The 18,697-nt window shown below is 36.5% G+C and overlaps 2 protein-coding genes across 2 annotated transcripts; both read right to left on the bottom strand.

Annotated features, from left to right (window-relative positions):
* Positions 1–9,337: 9,337 nt before the first annotated feature.
* LOC129759888 (uncharacterized protein K02A2.6-like) lies at positions 9,338–10,363 on the bottom strand. Its single transcript, XM_055757448.1, has one exon. It carries the CDS (start codon positions 10,361–10,363, stop codon positions 9,338–9,340), a length of 1,026 nt encoding a protein of 341 aa, XP_055613423.1.
* Positions 10,364–10,683: 320 nt separating this feature from the next.
* LOC129759885 (uncharacterized) lies at positions 10,684–13,464 on the bottom strand. The gene has a single exon (XM_055757433.1). The coding sequence runs from the start codon at positions 13,462–13,464 to the stop codon at positions 10,684–10,686; it is 2,781 nt and encodes a 926-aa protein (XP_055613408.1).
* Between the last annotated feature and the right edge of the window lie 5,233 nt (positions 13,465–18,697).

Below are 18,697 nucleotides of genomic sequence, written 5' to 3'. Positions count from 1 at the left end.
TACTTACATAATTAAAAAACACCCGCTACTTGCATCGATGGAGGACCTAAAGTTCATAACAAAAAAATGCTCATACGCTTATGATCTCAGTTTTGTCATGATCTTTCACGTGGAAAAGGAATTTTTGATAAAACATCTATAAGTCACACAAACGAAACCAATTTGCAAAACATAGCTTGTGGAATCGTGGGCCACACATCTTTAACCACCTATATTTTTATGTTTTTATACACATTCAGAACTTAAAATACTTTTTTCCTATCTGTAAAGTTTTCTTATGCCAAATGAAGAATTATGAAAAATATTTTGTCCATCCTGTATAAGAAATTTTGCCAAAACGTTCGCGAGCCAGCTTTTGGAATCTATTCGATAATACACAGCTCTCTTTTTTATTTCATCATTTGAAATTGCTTTAAAATAATGAAATGAATTATGAAATCACAGGTTTGGGTCAACTCATAAGCTTTGCATGTTATTTGGTCAATTTGGATTTAGTGGCCCACGATTCCCCACCATTTTTCAAAATCCAAAAAATATTGCTTTTTTTAAACAGTCAAAATTTGAGGAAAATAACTTATTAAAAATTCAAAAAAAAACCTTATGATATCTTGAAAATGTAGAGAACCATGCCGTTTTTTATTTTCATTTTATCTTTTATAATAGAGAAGTTATGGAACAACGGAAAAAAGTGGCCCACGATTCCCCACTCTCCCATACTACTTAAAACCTAATTTTGAAGTTTTAAAATATCTGTTTTTCGAAAACTCACAAACAAACACCTCTCCTGAAAAAACGATAGCATTTAGAAGAAGCAAATGGCTTGATTGATATGAAAGTTTAACTTTTTTCGTTTATAGAGGTTTAGTTTTAGAGATATTTTTATGGCCATTCTATGATAATTTTTATACATTAAAAACAAACGGACATTTTCTATGAAAAATCCTGTATAAAAGAAATAGCTTAAAACCTTAACAAATGGCTCAATTTGAATAAAAAAAAATGAACATTGAGAGGACCTAGGGAATTGCATGAAGTTAAAATTTCACTTGTATTCGAGGCCAATAAATATTTGGAAATGTTTATAATTTTTACCCCTCAATGTATGCAACAGCTTTGTCCATCTTTAGGGGTTTAACCCCCCCCCCCCCCCCACCCCCATAGCGATTTTTCCAAACCAAATTTTTCAGTTCATGAAATGAAAGTATCACAGTAATGGGAAATTTCAGGGTATAGAAAGGTGATTCAAAATAGGTGTTACCAAACCTTTAGAAAAATTTCTAGCCTCCAGCGGAGTTTATTCACATATCACTCCTAGACCTACAGTCTGGACTCATGGCTTTCAAATTTACGATAAAATATGATATTGACAAATCGTAACAAAGTTTTAACAGAAAATTTTGAATTGCGATTCCATTATATGCATAGTTCCGGGTAACGATTTGCTTGTTTATGAAATAAAATGCAATAAAACTTGTCTAAAACCTTGCCCTTTAAAAGTGCTTTTCTTAAGAAGTGTATACAAAATCATAATCACAAACCAACTGTTTTAACTTTATTCATTCTTAATTTAATGTATCGACAACGTAGAATCCATGTGACCGATCATTTGATTTTCGAAACCGTCAACTGAATGAGCAAAAAGATATAGAAACCCCAACATTTACTTTAATTAACTAAAGAAATGGAAAATGACTTATGTCGTGATTTATATTCTGCAGGTACAAAAAATTCTTCACTAAAACTATTTCAATCTCAAACTTTTCATTTATATTTATTGTTGTTCTGAATGCTCATTTTCACGCTTTAACGGGTTTTTATAAAATATTAATTTAGTTTTAAAATAGGTTTTTATACTGCTGAATATTAGTAATCAGAACAATTCCTTCTAAACTGGTAAAATACTAATCTTTTTTATTCATATTCAACATGGGGTTCCAAACTAATATGTCAAATTCAAAAATCTTCTTTGCGCTTCCAAATTTTTAGTTTTAAAGACAAAATGATATTTTTATTTTCAAATATTCAGACTTAGTCCTGAAAAAATCTAAAATTAAGCAGAATTATTATGAACCTTCGCTTCAAAATATAAATCAGCAATAATTATGTTATTTTTTTCAAATCTCCTTTTTCGAATCGATCACGATTTTGGAAATTATTTATAATAAAAAAAATTATTTGAAGAACAAAGCAACTTTTAAGCTCAATTTTGATCTGTTATGTTTTCTTAATTTTTGTATTCTGTTTGATGTGTAGTGTTTATACATTAATGTTCAAAACCAAATTTGGAATTACTTATTTCCAACGAGTTTTTGAAACGAGCAATTCAATTAAAATAAAAAAAAATGCAGTTTTTTTCGATTTCATGGTTTAATTATGATTTTAACTGATTTGAATGTTTGAAAAATTCAACTATAATTTCAATCAATGAACATTCTAAGAATAGAAAAGTCTTCTTTCTTTCCAATCTGAAATCGATTTCGCAAGGCAATAAAATTCACATTTTTCCTATGTGCAAATCATTTAAGAGCAAATTTTCAATAATATCGCTGCGCTGATCTCAAATATTTATGGTTTTTTTCCCTATCAGCTCATGTTTCGAAATAAATTTTGAAAATACGAAAAAAAATCATTAAATAAATTAGTGAACATCACAAAGATTTTGAAAACAAAGGCTTTAATTCAACGATCAAGTTTCAAGAACCCCGCGAGGTTTTTTGATTTATGAGAAAATAGTTAGTTATTGAAGTTTTCTTTTTGTCAATTTTCCTAATTCTGCATAATTCGAGAATTTTGCCGGTTTTGAATATTTTACCCGAATGGAAACGTTGTGGTTTCTCTAAGCATAAAACGAATTGTAGTGAGTTTTCAACAAAGTGGTTTGATGAGTTATCAAATACTCAAAAAGACTTTCTCAATATGAAAGATGAATTTTACTAAAAAATGATCAAAATGATCAAATAAAATTTTGATTCAAATTCTTTTTATTTCTGATGAAACTTGAACCATTAATTTAATTTTTTTTGTGCACTGAATTTTCTGCATTAAGTTATAATTCTGGTTTGTATGAAAAATTCTTATTTTGATCATAATTTTGTATTCATAACATGGCGTTTCTGAAATACTGAAATGCCTTATATGAATTTTAAAGCACTTTTCTATCTAGCAATAAAGAATATTAATAAATATCATTTTAAATTTTTCTGAATAAATTGCAAAAAACAAATATGGATTTGAAACTTCTCCTTCGCTTTTTTTTTGTTTTTTTTTTTTTCATTTATAAGATATGATTTTTTAAAACTATTTTTCCTTGTTTTAATTTTTATATATATTTTATATATTATTAAGATTTAAATGATGGTTTTAGGTAGCAAGATATTTTTGGGAATTTATTTCCATTTTCATTTAGCGTACATGATAGTGTTATTATTGCACAATGAATTTGAAATTCGAAACCCCCCCCCCCCCCCCCCCCATGGACGAGTCCTTCACACGGGCCTGAGGTCTGATCCTAAGAAAACTTACAATATTCTTTGAAAGATCAACAAACCGTATATTTCAGAAAAAATCGAAATTTCAACAGGACTGGATTAAGCCATCAGTGGCCCGGGGCAAATTTTATCGGAGGACCCCTATGAATTTTTTTTTCATAAACCTTCTCAGAGAATACATAATACCTATTTTAAACATAAAAAATAACTGGAAATAAGTTTAGTATATGACTTTCTACTTTATATTATGGCTGCGATGAAGGTAGTTTCCGGTATGTATCTTCTTCTTCAGACAATTATTGTTAATACATCACGAGCAAACATTGTAGAAATATTCTTGTAGTAATTGAAAATGAAAACTCTGATTAGAGCTGCCAAAAGCCAAATTTAATTAACAAATTATTCAAAAGCTCTATCATAAACTTAAATCTGCTAGTTAAGAATAAATTTAAAATAGATATTAAAATGTCCTCATTTAAAGTCTTGATATGCCCTTTACTGAAATCAAAATACATGTTTTTCTTATGAAAACTGGAAAGTATCATAACGATCTCTGATAAAACAACCAAAATGAAAAAAAGAAATCATCCAAAGAAATGAATTTAAATTCCATGGAGATGCAGCTATAATAGTGCAAGAGTGAAATTTTAAACCTAAAATCTGATTATAATCAGAACCACAATTAAGATCAAGATAAGGGAAACAAATTACAATTGAAATTCAAAAAAGAAATTGAGAAACTTGAGAATTGGTAAGAAATTTTTCTTGCCTATGTTTGAATAGCTGATTGACAAAAGTGCAGAAATTTCTTAATCTTATGTTTTCCTGTTTTCAAAAGTTTTCAAGAAAAAGAAATTCTGCTAGATTTTTGTTGGTTTGTGCTATTTACTGTTAGCAAAGCATTCCAAACTTCCCGGAATATTAAGACATGCCCGGGTCATCAAATTGAAGTGGACAAATGTAGCGGCTGGCCCGATTATCTGAATATTTATTGCTAAAACAAGTCCGTATTTTTCTAGATTTATTTCCATTATAATTTAAAAAAAAAATAAAAACTAAAATTGGGCTCAAGTTTTTGAGCTGGCATTATCTAAATATATAATTATTTGAACGCAGCTGACGTGTTTGATTAAAAAAGTATACAAAAATTCAAAGTATTTTTTCTTTCATTTCCTTCTGGTTTTTTTTCTGATATTTAAATGACATTTAAAGTTCAAGAGATATAATTTTTTTTGTAACTCCTTTGAAATTTTATTTTTTGAATGACGTATTTGTGATTTGTTTAATAAACACAAACCGTTTCGATGATACTTTAAAAAGCTTTCATTCATTAATTTTTTAATTTTAAGAGTCACCCTAGAAATACTCTTAAGTGTCGCTAATATTAACAATATATTGATGTGTTTTCAGAATTGTGGCATATAAGCAATTTAATTAGAAACATATAAGAGAATTTTTGTGTTTTGGAAGTTTGGTACAATAGACATTATACTCACAACTACATACGGTCTTCGATTTTATTCAAATTTTAGTGTTTACTTTTTTTAAATATGCTGATTTTTTATTAACATGAAACTGAAAATCAGTCCTTTTCTTATTTTTCTCAGTATTAGTTAACTGAGTCATTGCAAACCTTAATAGAAAAAAATCATTCACAAGTATTTGAAACTTTTTTTTAAACACAACTATTCAAAAATAGTTTGAAAAGTAAGGGTCTCTTTTATAATATCACACATTTTCTAAAGAAAAATGGATAATTATCACCATTAGACCACTGCAAAAAAAACTTTTTCTACCATATTTTCTATTTATTATGATTTGGTTGTTTCCTGAATCAGCGCAACGCGATTACATTTTGCATAGAAATTTGTGTGGAACAAGAAATTTTTGCTCATTGAATCGTCCAGAAAATTAAAATAAGAATTTTTTTTTAATTTGAAAATGATTTGAACGCAGCTGACGTGTTTTGATAAACAAAAATAAATAAAAAATTCTAAGTCTTTTTTCAATTTCTTCGCGATTTTTTTGTCTTCGAAAAATGGCTGGATTCTGCTAAGATTTTTCGGATTATGTGTTTAAAAAAATTGGAATCGAGTGCTCAACAAATTTTGAATATTTTATCAGAATTAATTTAATTTTTTTACATCACATTTGCATATCAAAAGGATGCAAGACATTTTCCGGGGCGTATCCGACCCCAAAAATCCGGGTTTTTCTTTATTCAAAAACCTGGCGAAATCCAGGAATTTTAAATTTTCAATTTCAAATTCCTGTAAAACCTGGAAAAATTTGGCCAAACTCCAGAAATTCTTGACAAAAATTAAAAAGCATATTCCTTTTTATTCAATTAATCTTATCCGTTAAATAAATATCATTTTAAGAGCTTCAAAAATATCGTTCTAGATTTTATTTGATACCCCTGTCAAATATCCAAACTAGACCAAGTAAAACTGAATAATCTGACAAGCTTATTATAATAGTATCGGCCAGACAGATATTTTTGATAAAATCACTTATGACGAGAAAAGACTACTGTTTCGCAGGGAACCATTTCAAAATCTGTGATTTATTCAAAGTTATACATTTCGTGTTAGTTCAAAAACTTCAATTGGGTAGCTCTTCCAAAATCCGAGCTCACAAACTGATAAGCCCCGGGCTACGCAGCAATTGTTTAATTAATTAACTTGATTGATGATGCTTCGCCACTCATTTCGAGTTAGCTGGAAGCCACTTGATTTCATCAAATTCGGGACCTTCCTGGTTAAATGAAAAAAGACACACATTCGTTCATTCGAAAATTTTTGGCACTCGCGAGAAGCCAAACACTCCGAAAACGGTTCGCTATTTTGGAACTCAAACAAAAGACCGCTCTGAAACTGCTGACGGAACCATTCATTAGTCTTGCGTGTGAAAGGTGATTGCGGATGCTGAATGACTGTACCCAACCCACTGACTGATAGTAGCATTCTGGAACGATAGATATGAAAACGTAAGTCATCAATTACAGGATTTTGATAGGACTGAAGTGATATGGAAAGAGTTGAGTTGGGAATAGGGTTGTGAAATTTAATTATGTGGAGGTTATGGAAAAAAGGTAAAAAATATTGAAATCTACCTCCAGAAGAAAAATTTAAACGGAAGCTTATCAGAAAATGGTGTTTTGAGAACAGCTTCAATTGAGTGAAATTGTTTGAAGCTATCTGATAAAAGATAAAAAGAACTGCCCATATTGACATTTTTCTATTCAAATAAAAACAGAAACCCACTTTTAAAAATGATAAAAATCAAACAACTTTCCCATTCAAATCACGAACAATCCAATTTGCTTTGATGTTTCTGGGGACTGATTTTTTTTCTTCGGTTCAATCCATCCTGATTGAATCACTTACAACATATTTGTCCTGCCCGTCCTAGAACAAATAAATGGACGGTCCAAATTTGCGCTCCTTTTTTATTTCCACCGCAACGTGCAACATATCTCTGATGACTCTCAATTATGGGCAAACTGGATCAAAGGCATAGAGCCCAGCAGACATTTACATCACTTACATATGTTACCCCTTCGCCCAGGGTTTGACGGAAGTCCTGCTTCCAATGTTCAAAATACTCGTAACGAATCTGGAGTGCCGGCCAAGCTGCTGCAGTTGTTTGCGCTCCCATAAATCGCCCGGAGGCATAAATCTCATATCAATCTCCAGACATCGTCATGTATGTTCAGTAGGAAGGTACCTTCAATGTACTGGAATATACATACGACAATGAACTAAAGGACTTGACTATGAAGAGAATACCGAAGGCGTTCCCCTCCCAGTTTCCCATTTTTATTCAACAACCATCTAGATATGCAAACGTACCTATTCCGATGGCTCGGAAGTTGGATGCTTCATTCGTGAGTATGAAGCCCATGCGTTTCCACACGTGTTCTGAGATGTGTGGAATGTGTGGAAACATCCAAGTTTGGAGAAAGGAATAACACATATCGCAATCTCGCGGTGTGATTTTTTTTCTTTCGGAGGACAGATTTTTACTTTTACGTTGGACACTGTTGAAAATTTGAAATTATTTCAGTGGAGTTTGAAAAAGCTCTGATTGATGAATTTATTTATCTAATATCTGCATCAAAGGGTGTTCGGATCAAAAGGTGGTTAAACTAAATTGCGTGTAAATCGATTATTTGTTACAAACCCACCTAAGGGTTCAGCGCTGATTGACGTCGTGACAGCATATGTGCACCAAGTTTCGCACCCGTACAGCAATACGGATTTGACGTTTGAGTTGAAGATTCTGATTTTCGTTCGTAGAAAGATCTGGCGTGAGCGCCAGATGTTTCGGAGACTCGGAGACGAAAATCAGACTTTTGTGATCCGGGTCTCGATATCTTTCTTGGTACCACCATCAGGCGTTATTCGGCTTCCAAGATACTGGAAGCAAAAAATAAAGATTGGGTTGATGATTAATACGTCCACGATGAAGTACATGCTGGCCTGCGGATCCGAGCCCGACCGAACCCGCTTGTCCAGTAATAACAAGGTCACGATCGATGGCGACGAGCTGGAGATAGTCGAAGAGTTTGTCTATCTCGGCTCACTGGAGACCGAAGACAATGACACCAGCTGTGAGATCCGGAGACGAATGGTCAGCGGAAGTCGTGCCTACTATGGACTCCACAAGCAACTGCGGTCGAGAAGACTAAGACCTCGCATGAAGTGTAACCTGTATATGACGCTCATTAGACCGGTTGTTCTCTACGGGCACAAGACATGGATATTGCTCGAGGAGGACCTGCGTACACTCGGGGTATTCGAGCGACGAGTGTTAAGAACCTTCTTTGGCGGCGTACAGGAGAACGGAGTGTGGAGGCGAAGGATAAACCACGAGCTCGCGCGACTCTACGGCGAACCCAGTATCCAGAAGGTGGTGAAGGCTGGCCGGATATGCTCGGCGGGACATGTTGCGAGAATTCCGGACGACTGTCCTGCTATACAGGTGTTCGCTACGAATCCGGTAGGAAAAAGACGAGCGGGGGCGTAACGAGCGAGGTGGTTAGACCAAGGGGAGCGTGATCTGGCGAACGTGGGATGCCCGAGAAATTGGAGAACGGTTGTCATGGACCGAGTGAGTTTTAGGAATTATGTTCGTCAAGTTATGTCGTGAGACGAATTACTATGTAAATAAATAAAGATACTGGAAGCACTCCACATTCTTAACCTGTTGCCCATAAAACTGGAGGGATTTCCTGTGTTTATCTCCATCGACATCCATGGTCTTTCCGACATTGACTTTTAGACCTGCTGCCTTGAAGCTTTCGGTGAGGTCGTCGAGTTTGCTCTGCATATCTGGTTGTGTTTGGGCGAGCAAAACAATATCGTCGCTGACAAGGCAGGTTCGACTTTCAGCATTTCAGCAGGAATTCAATCAATCCCAGGCGCTTTGTTGGATTTCATGTCTTTGATTGCCGCTTAAATTTCAGCCAGCAAGGGCGCTTCCGAGTTCGGCCTCATATTGTCTGTGTCCAAATTTTTCATAAATTATCCAGACTTGTCCAGAAATTTCTATAAGCTCAACGTTTTAATACAAAAAATACTATTGAAATCCAATAGCTCATAACGGCAGGACTAAATTTACTGTGAAGCAGAATACAAAAGTTATTTTGACAGCGGAATGGGTCTAAGCTTTCGTTCACATAGACTCAGACATAGATTATTTTCAAGTTATGAGTATTGATCCATAAACTACAATATTGGAATCTGGCGACCTAAAAAAAAGGTCGTCACTTATAAAGTTAACCATCCAGACTTTTCCAGACATTTTTTCAAAATCTTCCAGACTTTTCTGAAAAACAGTCGGCATCACTGCCAAGGACGAGGTGACGTTTCGGTTCGCTGCGTTGATGGAAAATCCAAAACATCAGGTGTTGCATTTGTTTCGGTTTGTTTTTCCAGAATACTTTCCTCCTGCGGATTTTCGGATGTGGACGAGTTCATCGGTACGTTGGATACTTTCTCCGGAACGGTGTAGCTTGAATGCGTATCGGGTTCTTTACGCGGTTTCAGGTGCTTCTGTGAACGACGATAGAGAGTACCGTTAGAATCGACCATATATGCACGGTCACTCAGGCGGTCTCTGATTGTTGCAGGTGTCCATAATTTGCTGGCCCCTGGATTTAGTTGAACGAACACTGGCGAACCGATTTCTAGCTGCGGTAGTTTTCTACTCTTTCTGTCGTAATAGAACTTGGATTTTCTTCGGCTCTCTTCTATCTTGTCCGGAACATTCTCGACGACTTTCGGTTGCAGATGGGACGCCTCGGTAGGTATTCCACAACGAGTAGAACGGGAAAACAAACGCGTTGCAGGACTAGACCCTATGTTGTTTGGTATGTTGCGCCAGTGTAAAAGAGCATAGTTGAAGTCTGATCCACTTTCTTCGGACTTTTTTATCAGCTGTTTGGCTATTTTCACCGCAGATTCAGCTTTGCCGTTGGCTTGTTGGTGATGTGGGGAGGACGATACCAGCTCGAAGTTCCATTCCGAAGCAAATCGGGCCATTTTGTGGTTGACAAAATTTGTGCCATTGTCCGTGATGACCCTTTGAGGAATTCCGTAACGTGCAAAATTTTCCTTACAGATGTTGATAACTGCTTCTGGGGTCAAATTAATCAAACGATTTACTTCGAAAAAATCCGAATAGTGGTCAACCGTGATGAGGAATTTGTGCTTCTCGTTTCTCTGTTCACAAAGGAAGGTGTCCATCGAAATCACTTGGAACGGGTGAATTGGAATCTCATGGCTCTGCATTGGTGGATTTTGTTGACTGGCTGAGAATTTTGCACAAACCAGACATTGTTTTACCGTTTCCTTTATTTGGGATGACATACCAGGCCAAAAAAGATTAGCTCTAGCCAATCTCAGCGTTGCTTCTATGCCATTGTGACTTGCATGACAATTAGTCACAAGTTTTTGTCGAATTGCGTGTGGTACGACGATTTGGTCATTCCGGAACAAAAGACCGTTTTGTGTAGTCAATTCATTTCGGTGACCGAAGTAGACTTTCACGCCATCTGGGACACGATCAGCTGTTTCGGGCCAACCGTTATTAATGAATTCAACAATTTTTTGTAAGGTAACATCCTTTTCTGTTTCCTGTTGGATCTCGGTCAGTCTGGCGCTTGAGACCTTCAGGAACTTGGTCAGATCTAGTTTCTCCTAAATATGTTCCTTTTTTCGTACCGGTCTTCCTCGATTGAGCCTGGAATCGGTGCTCTAGAAAGTGCATCTGCGATAACGTTATTCTTTCCTGTAACAAATTCTAATGTCAGGTTATAACGTTGTAGGTTCAGCAGCATGTGTTGTAGTCGACGTGGTGCGGAGAGTAGCGGTTTTTGGAAAACGTTAAGGAGAGGTTTGTGATCTGTGCGAACTATGACTCGAGGATTGCCTACTATAAGTTGATCAAATCTTACACAGGCGAACAAAATGGCGAGAAGTTCTTTCTCTATTTGAGCATAGTTTTTTTCGGCTGGGGTCAAAGTTCTGGAGGCATATCCTACCACACCGTTATCTTGGAAGACTGCTACGCCCAAACCTATACAGCTGGCGTCGCATTCGATTGTAACCGGTTGGTTTATGTTGTAGTATTGGAGAGTAGATATTTTGGAAACGGCGGTTTTAATTTCTTTGGACTCTTTTTCTTCAACAGAAGTCCACTGCCACGGTGTCGACTCCAGAATGAGCTTCCGTAGGTTTGATAAGCTGGCGCTCAGGTTTGGCATGAACCTTCCCAAATACGTGACCATCCCAACGAATCGATGTACGGCCTTGCGATTGGTAGGAGTAGGAAAACTACGGATTGCCTCAATTTTTGTTTCATCTGGTTTCAAACCATGATCCGTAAGGACATGGCCATAAAACTTTATCGAGCGCTCACAGAGTTTGAGTTTTGATTTGTTGAGTTTGATGTTGAACTTTTTCAGACGCATGAATAAATCTCTGAGGTGACGATTGTGGTTCTCCAGTGCCTGCTCGAGAGTATCACCAGCTCCGTAAATCAAAAGATCATCTGCTATGCATTCTACGCCGTCGAGTCCCTGGATCACTTCTTGTAGCTTGATTTGGAACAGCTCTGGTGCTGAAGCTATTCCAAACGGTAGACGTTTCCACCTATACCTTCCGAAAGGGGTCCAGAACGTTGTCAGCTTACTGCTGGGCGAATCCAATTCAATATGCCAGAACCCTTTCCTGGCATCGACGGTAGAAAAAACTCTTGCCTTACCTAATTCCGGTAGTATTTCATCCAGTGTTACGAACTGGAGGTTAGGACGCTTCAAGGCTTTGTTGAGCAACACTGGATCCAAGCAAATTCGGACGCCTGAATCAGGACCACCGCGTTTGACCACAACAATATTGCTTACCCAGTCGGTATGGTTATTTTCCCGCACTATGATGTCGTTCTTCTCGAGATCTTCCAATTCAACCTTCAATTTTTCACGTACAGCCAGCGGAACTCTTCTTGGTGGCTGGATTGTTGGTGTTACACTATTATCGATTTCTAAATGCACTGTGCCCGGTAATTTTCCATACCCCTCAAATAACTCATGGTATTCTTCCACTATCTTCCGAGCTTCCACTTTATATATTTCGTAGATGTCGTCGGCACCCGTTGATGGGCCGGGGAAAGTAATCGTATTACAAAATTTCACAAGCCCAAGCACCCGAGAAACTTTTGCCGACAACAAGGGGCGGTGATCGACGTCTACCACTTGCAACACTAGGCGAAACTTCCTTCCCGAACGACGACATGGCACTTTCACTTGCCCCAACACCTTTATGGGATTCCCCCCAAAACTTTGTAGGCGAAATTTAGACGATAACAGTGGTGGATTCCTAACCCCACATAATTCCACTAAGCTGTTGTAGCCAATTAAACTTGTGTTGGCTCCGGTATCCACTTCACACATTACTAATTTCCACTTATTGTCAAATTTTAGTTCTAGCTCGGCTAGCACACATCCTCCAGAACTGGAATTATCATATACTTTTCCGATCTCAAACTCCTCTGACTCGTCTGATGACATGTTTGTTTCCGGCGATGATGGTTCTGTCTCACTGTCCTTTTGGATCTCTTTGATCTTCCTCGGTTTGTGATCCCGACGTTTCCTTTTGCACACTTGCTCAAAATGATTTTTGCCCTTGCATTTGTAGCACTTTTGACCGAATGCTGGACAGACACCTTTGGCAAATTTATGCTCTCCGCCACAGAACTTGCATCGCGGTAGCTTCTTCGGAGATGCTTTTGAGTTTCTCACTTTATTCACTTCACCTTGAATGTGCGGCATTCCAAGTTCTGTAGCTCTTTTGGCTGCAATTTCTTCAGCGCGACATAGATCTATGGCCTTTTCGAGGGTAATATCTGTGATGGTCAACATTTTCGTACGCAGGTGTGACCATTTATTCGCGGTTACCATCTTGTACGTCACAAGATCATTTTCTAGGGGCGCCAGCCTGGCTACTCTAGCTAGCAGCCTAAGTCTTGATGAGAACTGATCTGTGGACTCTGTTGGTAACTGGAAAGCGGAGAAAAAATCTAAGCGATCGACAATAATATTTCTCTTGACTATCACTTTTTGTTTGATCGCTGCAAGTGCTGCATCCGGATTAACACTTTCTTCGTTGGTCAGCTCGAAGTTGAAATATTTTTTCTTCGCTTCTTCTCCGATAACACTCAACAATAGGCTAACTTTTCTAGCGTTGTCTCCCTCTGGCCAGCTATTCATTCCCGTTGCTTGCACATAATTTAGCCAATTTCTTTCGAAAAACTCGAAATTGGCCTCCATATCCCCCTCCAGGGATAGCGGTGACGGTTGGGGAACCGGAACATTGGTTCGAGTCTCCTGGTTTGTTGACGTCACTGATTTAAAAAGTTGTGTGAACATGTGTGTTTGATGTTCCATTAGCTGCTGGAACTGCCTCGGATCCATGTTGATGAGGATCGGTAACAAATATATCGCACTACAAAATGGCGGCTATACGCGACGCGTTCGCATTTGAGAAAAACAATTATTGTGCTCGATTTTCGCATTCCGCGATTTCACAAATGACGCCTGAAGCAGTTGTAACGCGCGGCACATCTGACACCATGTTTCGGATTCATTAAAAGTCCATATTTAACATTGGATAACTTTTATTAACAGTAACTGAAAGGTGTGTTTTCTCTACGAGCGCGTGATACAGAATGATCTCGACTCGATGTTTCTTCTCTAGCTGTGTTTGTCTGTGTTAGTGTCGAAGTGTTGCCTGACTTAACGATGAGTACAATCATATTGCAACAGGTCAGATGCAATGTCTGCGCTTCGTTTGTTGTGGACATCAAGAAGGCTCCTGCTCCATTATTGGATGATTCAAATGTGCAATGTACATGTCCTATGATATAATGTACATAAGTTGTACGGTTGTAAATTTACGAAAATCGTTTCTCGAGGCTAGGGTCAATATGAAATTTACATAACGATAACAATGAAACCCTCCCTGTTCATTTCCGATCAGAATAGTATATCAAAATTGTTACACAAACCTATCTCCTAAACGAGATAGTATTAACTTTTTCAGGTATATGTATTTTGATATTAAAATCTTCGTTTTGGTCGCTTCGAAAAAAAATAAAAAGGTTATATCTCTTTCGATACAATCAGTTGTTTTTTTTTTCTGCCGGGCAAGAAAATGCTTCGAAAATTTTAATTGGAAGTTTAATGATCTCATTCTAGTACAAACGGCACGGCTCCCGAACTTAACTGTTGTTGTTGAATTGTTCAAGTTGGAAACAATGCATGAAAGTTTGAATTCAAGTCAGGAGGTAGTCCAACATTGCATAAAAGTGAATGCATATAAGACAAACGTTACATACAAGAGTTTTGGTTTCGAAAAATGTATGAGCTATTTCAATGTTTAGTAACGTTTTTTTTTTTAAATTTGACAATCCGTTAAAGTTTGTTACTATAAGGACTTCTGTCCTCTAGCAGTGGATAGACGCATTTTAGAGAGTTAACTATCTGGGGTGGGAAAAGTCCCAGCCTCCGACATTCTAGAAGAAAAGCTTTTCTCATAGTTGTGCGGGATACAATCCTATGTATGGGTAAACGACATATTAGGTGGTATGAATAAGAAAATAGCAATTGCTTCGATAGCTTCTACTTAGCCCAAACTTTAGAATGGCAAAATTTGAAAGCATTTGCTCAACTAGATATGAAAAAGCAGAGTAGAACATTTACTTACAACCAGCTGCGGACTAAAAATATGCATTTTATTCGAAGTATTTGACTCACAAAACTGCTCGAAAATAGCAAAAGCAATTACTAGAGCTTTATTCATGTCAGCCATTCTCTCAGAGCATTCATAGCGTTTCCAGCCAGTCGCGACGCAACAGTCTGCCGGATCAGTCGCGTTGTCCGTTCAGCGCACGAGTACCGCGGAGTGGGTGATCTCTTGAGCCATGTTGCACATTTGGCGACCATCAGAACTTTGATTTTAAAGGTAACGTGATCATAGAGAGGAATTTTGTGAGGTGTTTTTGCTACGTGAAAGCAGTTGGTTTATTGAAAAAAAAAAACGAACCTAAACAGAGATCACCCACCAGACGGAAAAGAATCGTTGAGTTTCGCAGAGGTGCAAAAAAAAGGCCAGTGTTGCTAGAATTACAAGTATTTATCATATTTAAAATGAAAAAAGTTTAAGTGAGTTCGAGTTACCGAAAAAGGCGAGTTGAGAGGACAGCCTTATCCATGCGTGTTGGGAGGACCGCATTAGAAAAAGACAGCGAGTTCAGAGGACAACTGTTCAATAAGAAGGCCATATATGAAGTTGAGAAGGCCATATATGAAAGTTGAGAGGACAGCCTTACGAATGCGTGTTGAGAGGACCGCATAAAAAAAAAATACAGCGAGGCGAGAAGACAGCGAGAAGATGCGTGTTGGAAGAACCGCATAAAAAAATAAACAGCACATTAAGATGTCAGCTGGTAAAGAAAAGGACAAGTTGAGAAAACAGTCTTATGAATGTCAGTTGGAATGACGCGAGCGAAAAAACGGCGCTTAGAGAGACGAGATGTTGGAAAAAACGACAAGTTAAAAGACAGCCTGAATAATACGTTTTGGAAAGCCACATGAAAAAGCGGACATTGGATGGACAACAGTTACAGATAAATAAGATAATTTAAAACTGAATGATTGTTGAGAAATTATCATGGATGAGTTAAACGTCCGTTGAAAAATGCACTTAAAGAATGCATATTTAGAGTAGAGATAGAAAAAAAACTCGAGAAAACAGATGTTATAGAGAAAAAGGTAAATTAAGAATTAAAAATAAAACACGAAAATGCGAGTTTGGAGAACTACAAACTAAGAGAAAAGGTTGTTTCAAAGAAATTTGTTGAAGTCAAGAAAAAAAATATTACAATTATTCAGAAATAAACAATCTAATAATCAGCCCAATGCTTGCGTGCGACTTAAGAGGATCGCCTCCACAAGAAAAATTATTTCATGAAGGCAAGTGCATTGAAACAGATAACAAAGAAAATGGATACCCAGTGTAAATGATAATTTTAGAAAAATGAAAACCAGTGAAAAATGATAAATGTTCCATTTGTTGAATTATATGTTCGATTTGTGGCAGCCCTACTGAGAGGGATTAATATTCTTGATGAATATGCTTTCAAAGGCTGATGGAGTTGAATATTAATAGAGTTGGTTCCAATTGCAAATACAGTTTTCTGGTTAGGCAGTTTGGGAGGAGGAAAAATGGTCCTTGTTTAACAGCATATGAGAGACCTGCCTAAAGTTATTCCGATAGTTTGAAACAAATTGCGTTGAGGTTTGCGAATAAGGTCATCTATTTTTATGTTTTAGGAACGCGATTCCATTGCAAGAAAAAATCTGGCAAGCCTGGGTCATGATTCTTGTGCTAAAAGAGTAATACATTGGTGTGTATGTGTGTGAGATTTCCCCCGCTTGAAATACGGAGAGCGGGCGAGGCGAAAACTTTCGTTCTGTAAAACTTGAGGACCATGGTTGCCATAATAGAAGATTTACCCCGAAATGTTCTCGTTTACTAATATATTTCGGATTGTATCCCGCACATCTTCCTTTCTCTCCGAAGAATGTTGGTGGGTTGTTAGTCATGTTGGAAAGCTTCATGTTTATTAGCGCATACCGTTTGAACTTTCTTGATGTGTTAGGACCATAGTTGGTTTCAATCAGCGTAAAGAAACCTTCATGTATATTAGTAATTATTTGGGATTTGGTTACATACAAGCTTTTATGTAAGACTCATATTTTTGCATTTATGGTGGTCTAAATCCTATCTCATTGAGAAATAATCTTGATAAAAAGCTCTCAAGTGTGATATAATTTAGTTATGCTTGCAATGACTTTTTGTTATATTATGAGATACATATTTTAACATCCTAAAAGTGCTAATTTATATATCTTTTTGATAGAAAAAAATTGAATATATAAATATCTCATCTTGATATAATTTTGTTTTTCTCTTCTGATCATGTTATTACTTTTTAATTTTTTTATCATTGTTGTTTTAATGAATCATAAGCTTTATAACCAGCATGTGGATGATTTGAAGGCCATTCATAATATTCAAGATTTCTTGTTATGAACTTCCCGCTAATTTGATAATGTTTTCTCAGTTTAAGCTTTAAGTAAAGTTTTCCAATAAATTCATATAAGTAAGTTTAATAACTATTTCAAAACAACATCCTGCAAAGTTTCGATAATATGCGTTGCGTGAATTCGGAGATAAGGCAGTTTGAAATTTTTTGAATAACTTGAGAACGAATCGAACAATTCGAACCGAATTTAGCATAAAACAGTTTTTGGATACAAGAAAAGTTTCTATGATTATTTTGAACCCCTCCCTATTTCCAATGGCGAGAATAAGAATGAAGGCATAAAAGGAACAATATTTGGTATGGGGAGTTACTCGAGTTCAAAAATTGTGTGTGAGCCTGTTTAAAATTGAATGCTGCTTAACCCTTTACTGCCTAGAACGCCCTATGTGCCCAAATGTGTCCTCCATGTTGTTTTTACATTCAGTAGGGGAGATAAGGGCATATCGAGCACCAGGGGCATAATAAGCACACCTCTTTTCCACTCCACGAAAGTACGAAAATTCTCAAATAAATTTTTATGAGGGACAGTTTTGTAGTTCCTATAGCTTTGATTTTTCAGCAAAAATTAAATCTCCTTATCATCTGTACAAAAATATTTGAAAAAAAACACCAACATGGTTCTCAAGTGACGAAGATATTATAATTTTTGAGCACCTGGAAGTAATATGAATAATAAATTATCTTGATCTATAATGTACGCATTGCAACATGATGCACACATCGTTCCTCAATTTTCACCATCATTTAATTTAGGTTTTTCACAATCACAATCAATTTCAAAACGCGTTTTTACTTTAATTGGTTGACTCGGGGCGTATAAAGCACCATTGATCGGGACAAGATGAGCATTTTCTGCCATTGAATCTAGCATCAAAATCAACTCGATGAAGTTACCTGAATTATAGATCTGCTGTTTGTCTAGTTTACATCTGACGATTTAGCCTATTAGAAAGGTATCTGAGAGGTAATGAGGAGAAGACTCGAGTTTAATTTCTGATCGAGGTGATGTTTTTTTATTTTTCTTTCATGATCGATTATTTTGATCTTGATGATCTTTTGATCTTATCCGCCAAACAAAGCAACAGAAACATTATGTATGAGTGTGTGTGAATTGTTTGTATTCTACGTATAGACAAACATTATTTTGTTATTGCTTTGTTTAATGAATCTACGACTCACCGTTTAGTGCAAAATGCATCGATTATGAAAAAAAAATTCGCCTCGACCACGAATCAAACTCGAGTTCTCTAATAAGCTCACTGTGTAGCCGATTATTGCGAGCGCGATTCTCTATCGGCTGATAGGCCGTTTCGAATCGGGAATTCTCCTTCCATGCATTATCCTTACTACACGCACACTCACATTAAGCGTTACCACATATACAGATTTTTCTGTAATCATACAGACAGTTAAATCGTAGTAAATAGTTCAATTTGTTAAATTAATAATGTAATCTGTCAAAAAAGTTACATCTCCTACAACAACCTGGTGGTTTCAGCCAAAAATGCTTCGTGTGTCATTTTTGCGTAAAGCTTGAA

Source organism: Uranotaenia lowii, chromosome 1 (assembly GCF_029784155.1).
Source record: "Uranotaenia lowii strain MFRU-FL chromosome 1, ASM2978415v1, whole genome shotgun sequence".
Classification (NCBI taxonomy): Eukaryota; Metazoa; Arthropoda; class Insecta; order Diptera; family Culicidae; genus Uranotaenia; species Uranotaenia lowii.
The sequence above is the reverse complement of the archived record's forward strand: the minus strand, read 5'-3'. Positions and strand labels throughout refer to the sequence as shown.

Bases quoted from the DNA above. Each gene is read 5' to 3' on its own strand.
- LOC129759888 (XM_055757448.1), bottom strand. From the start codon at position 10,363: ATGTCATCCCAAATAAAGGAAACGGTAAAACAATGTCTGGTTTGTGCA.
- LOC129759885 (XM_055757433.1), bottom strand. From the start codon at position 13,464: ATGGATCCGAGGCAGTTCCAGCAGCTAATGGAACATCAAACACACATG.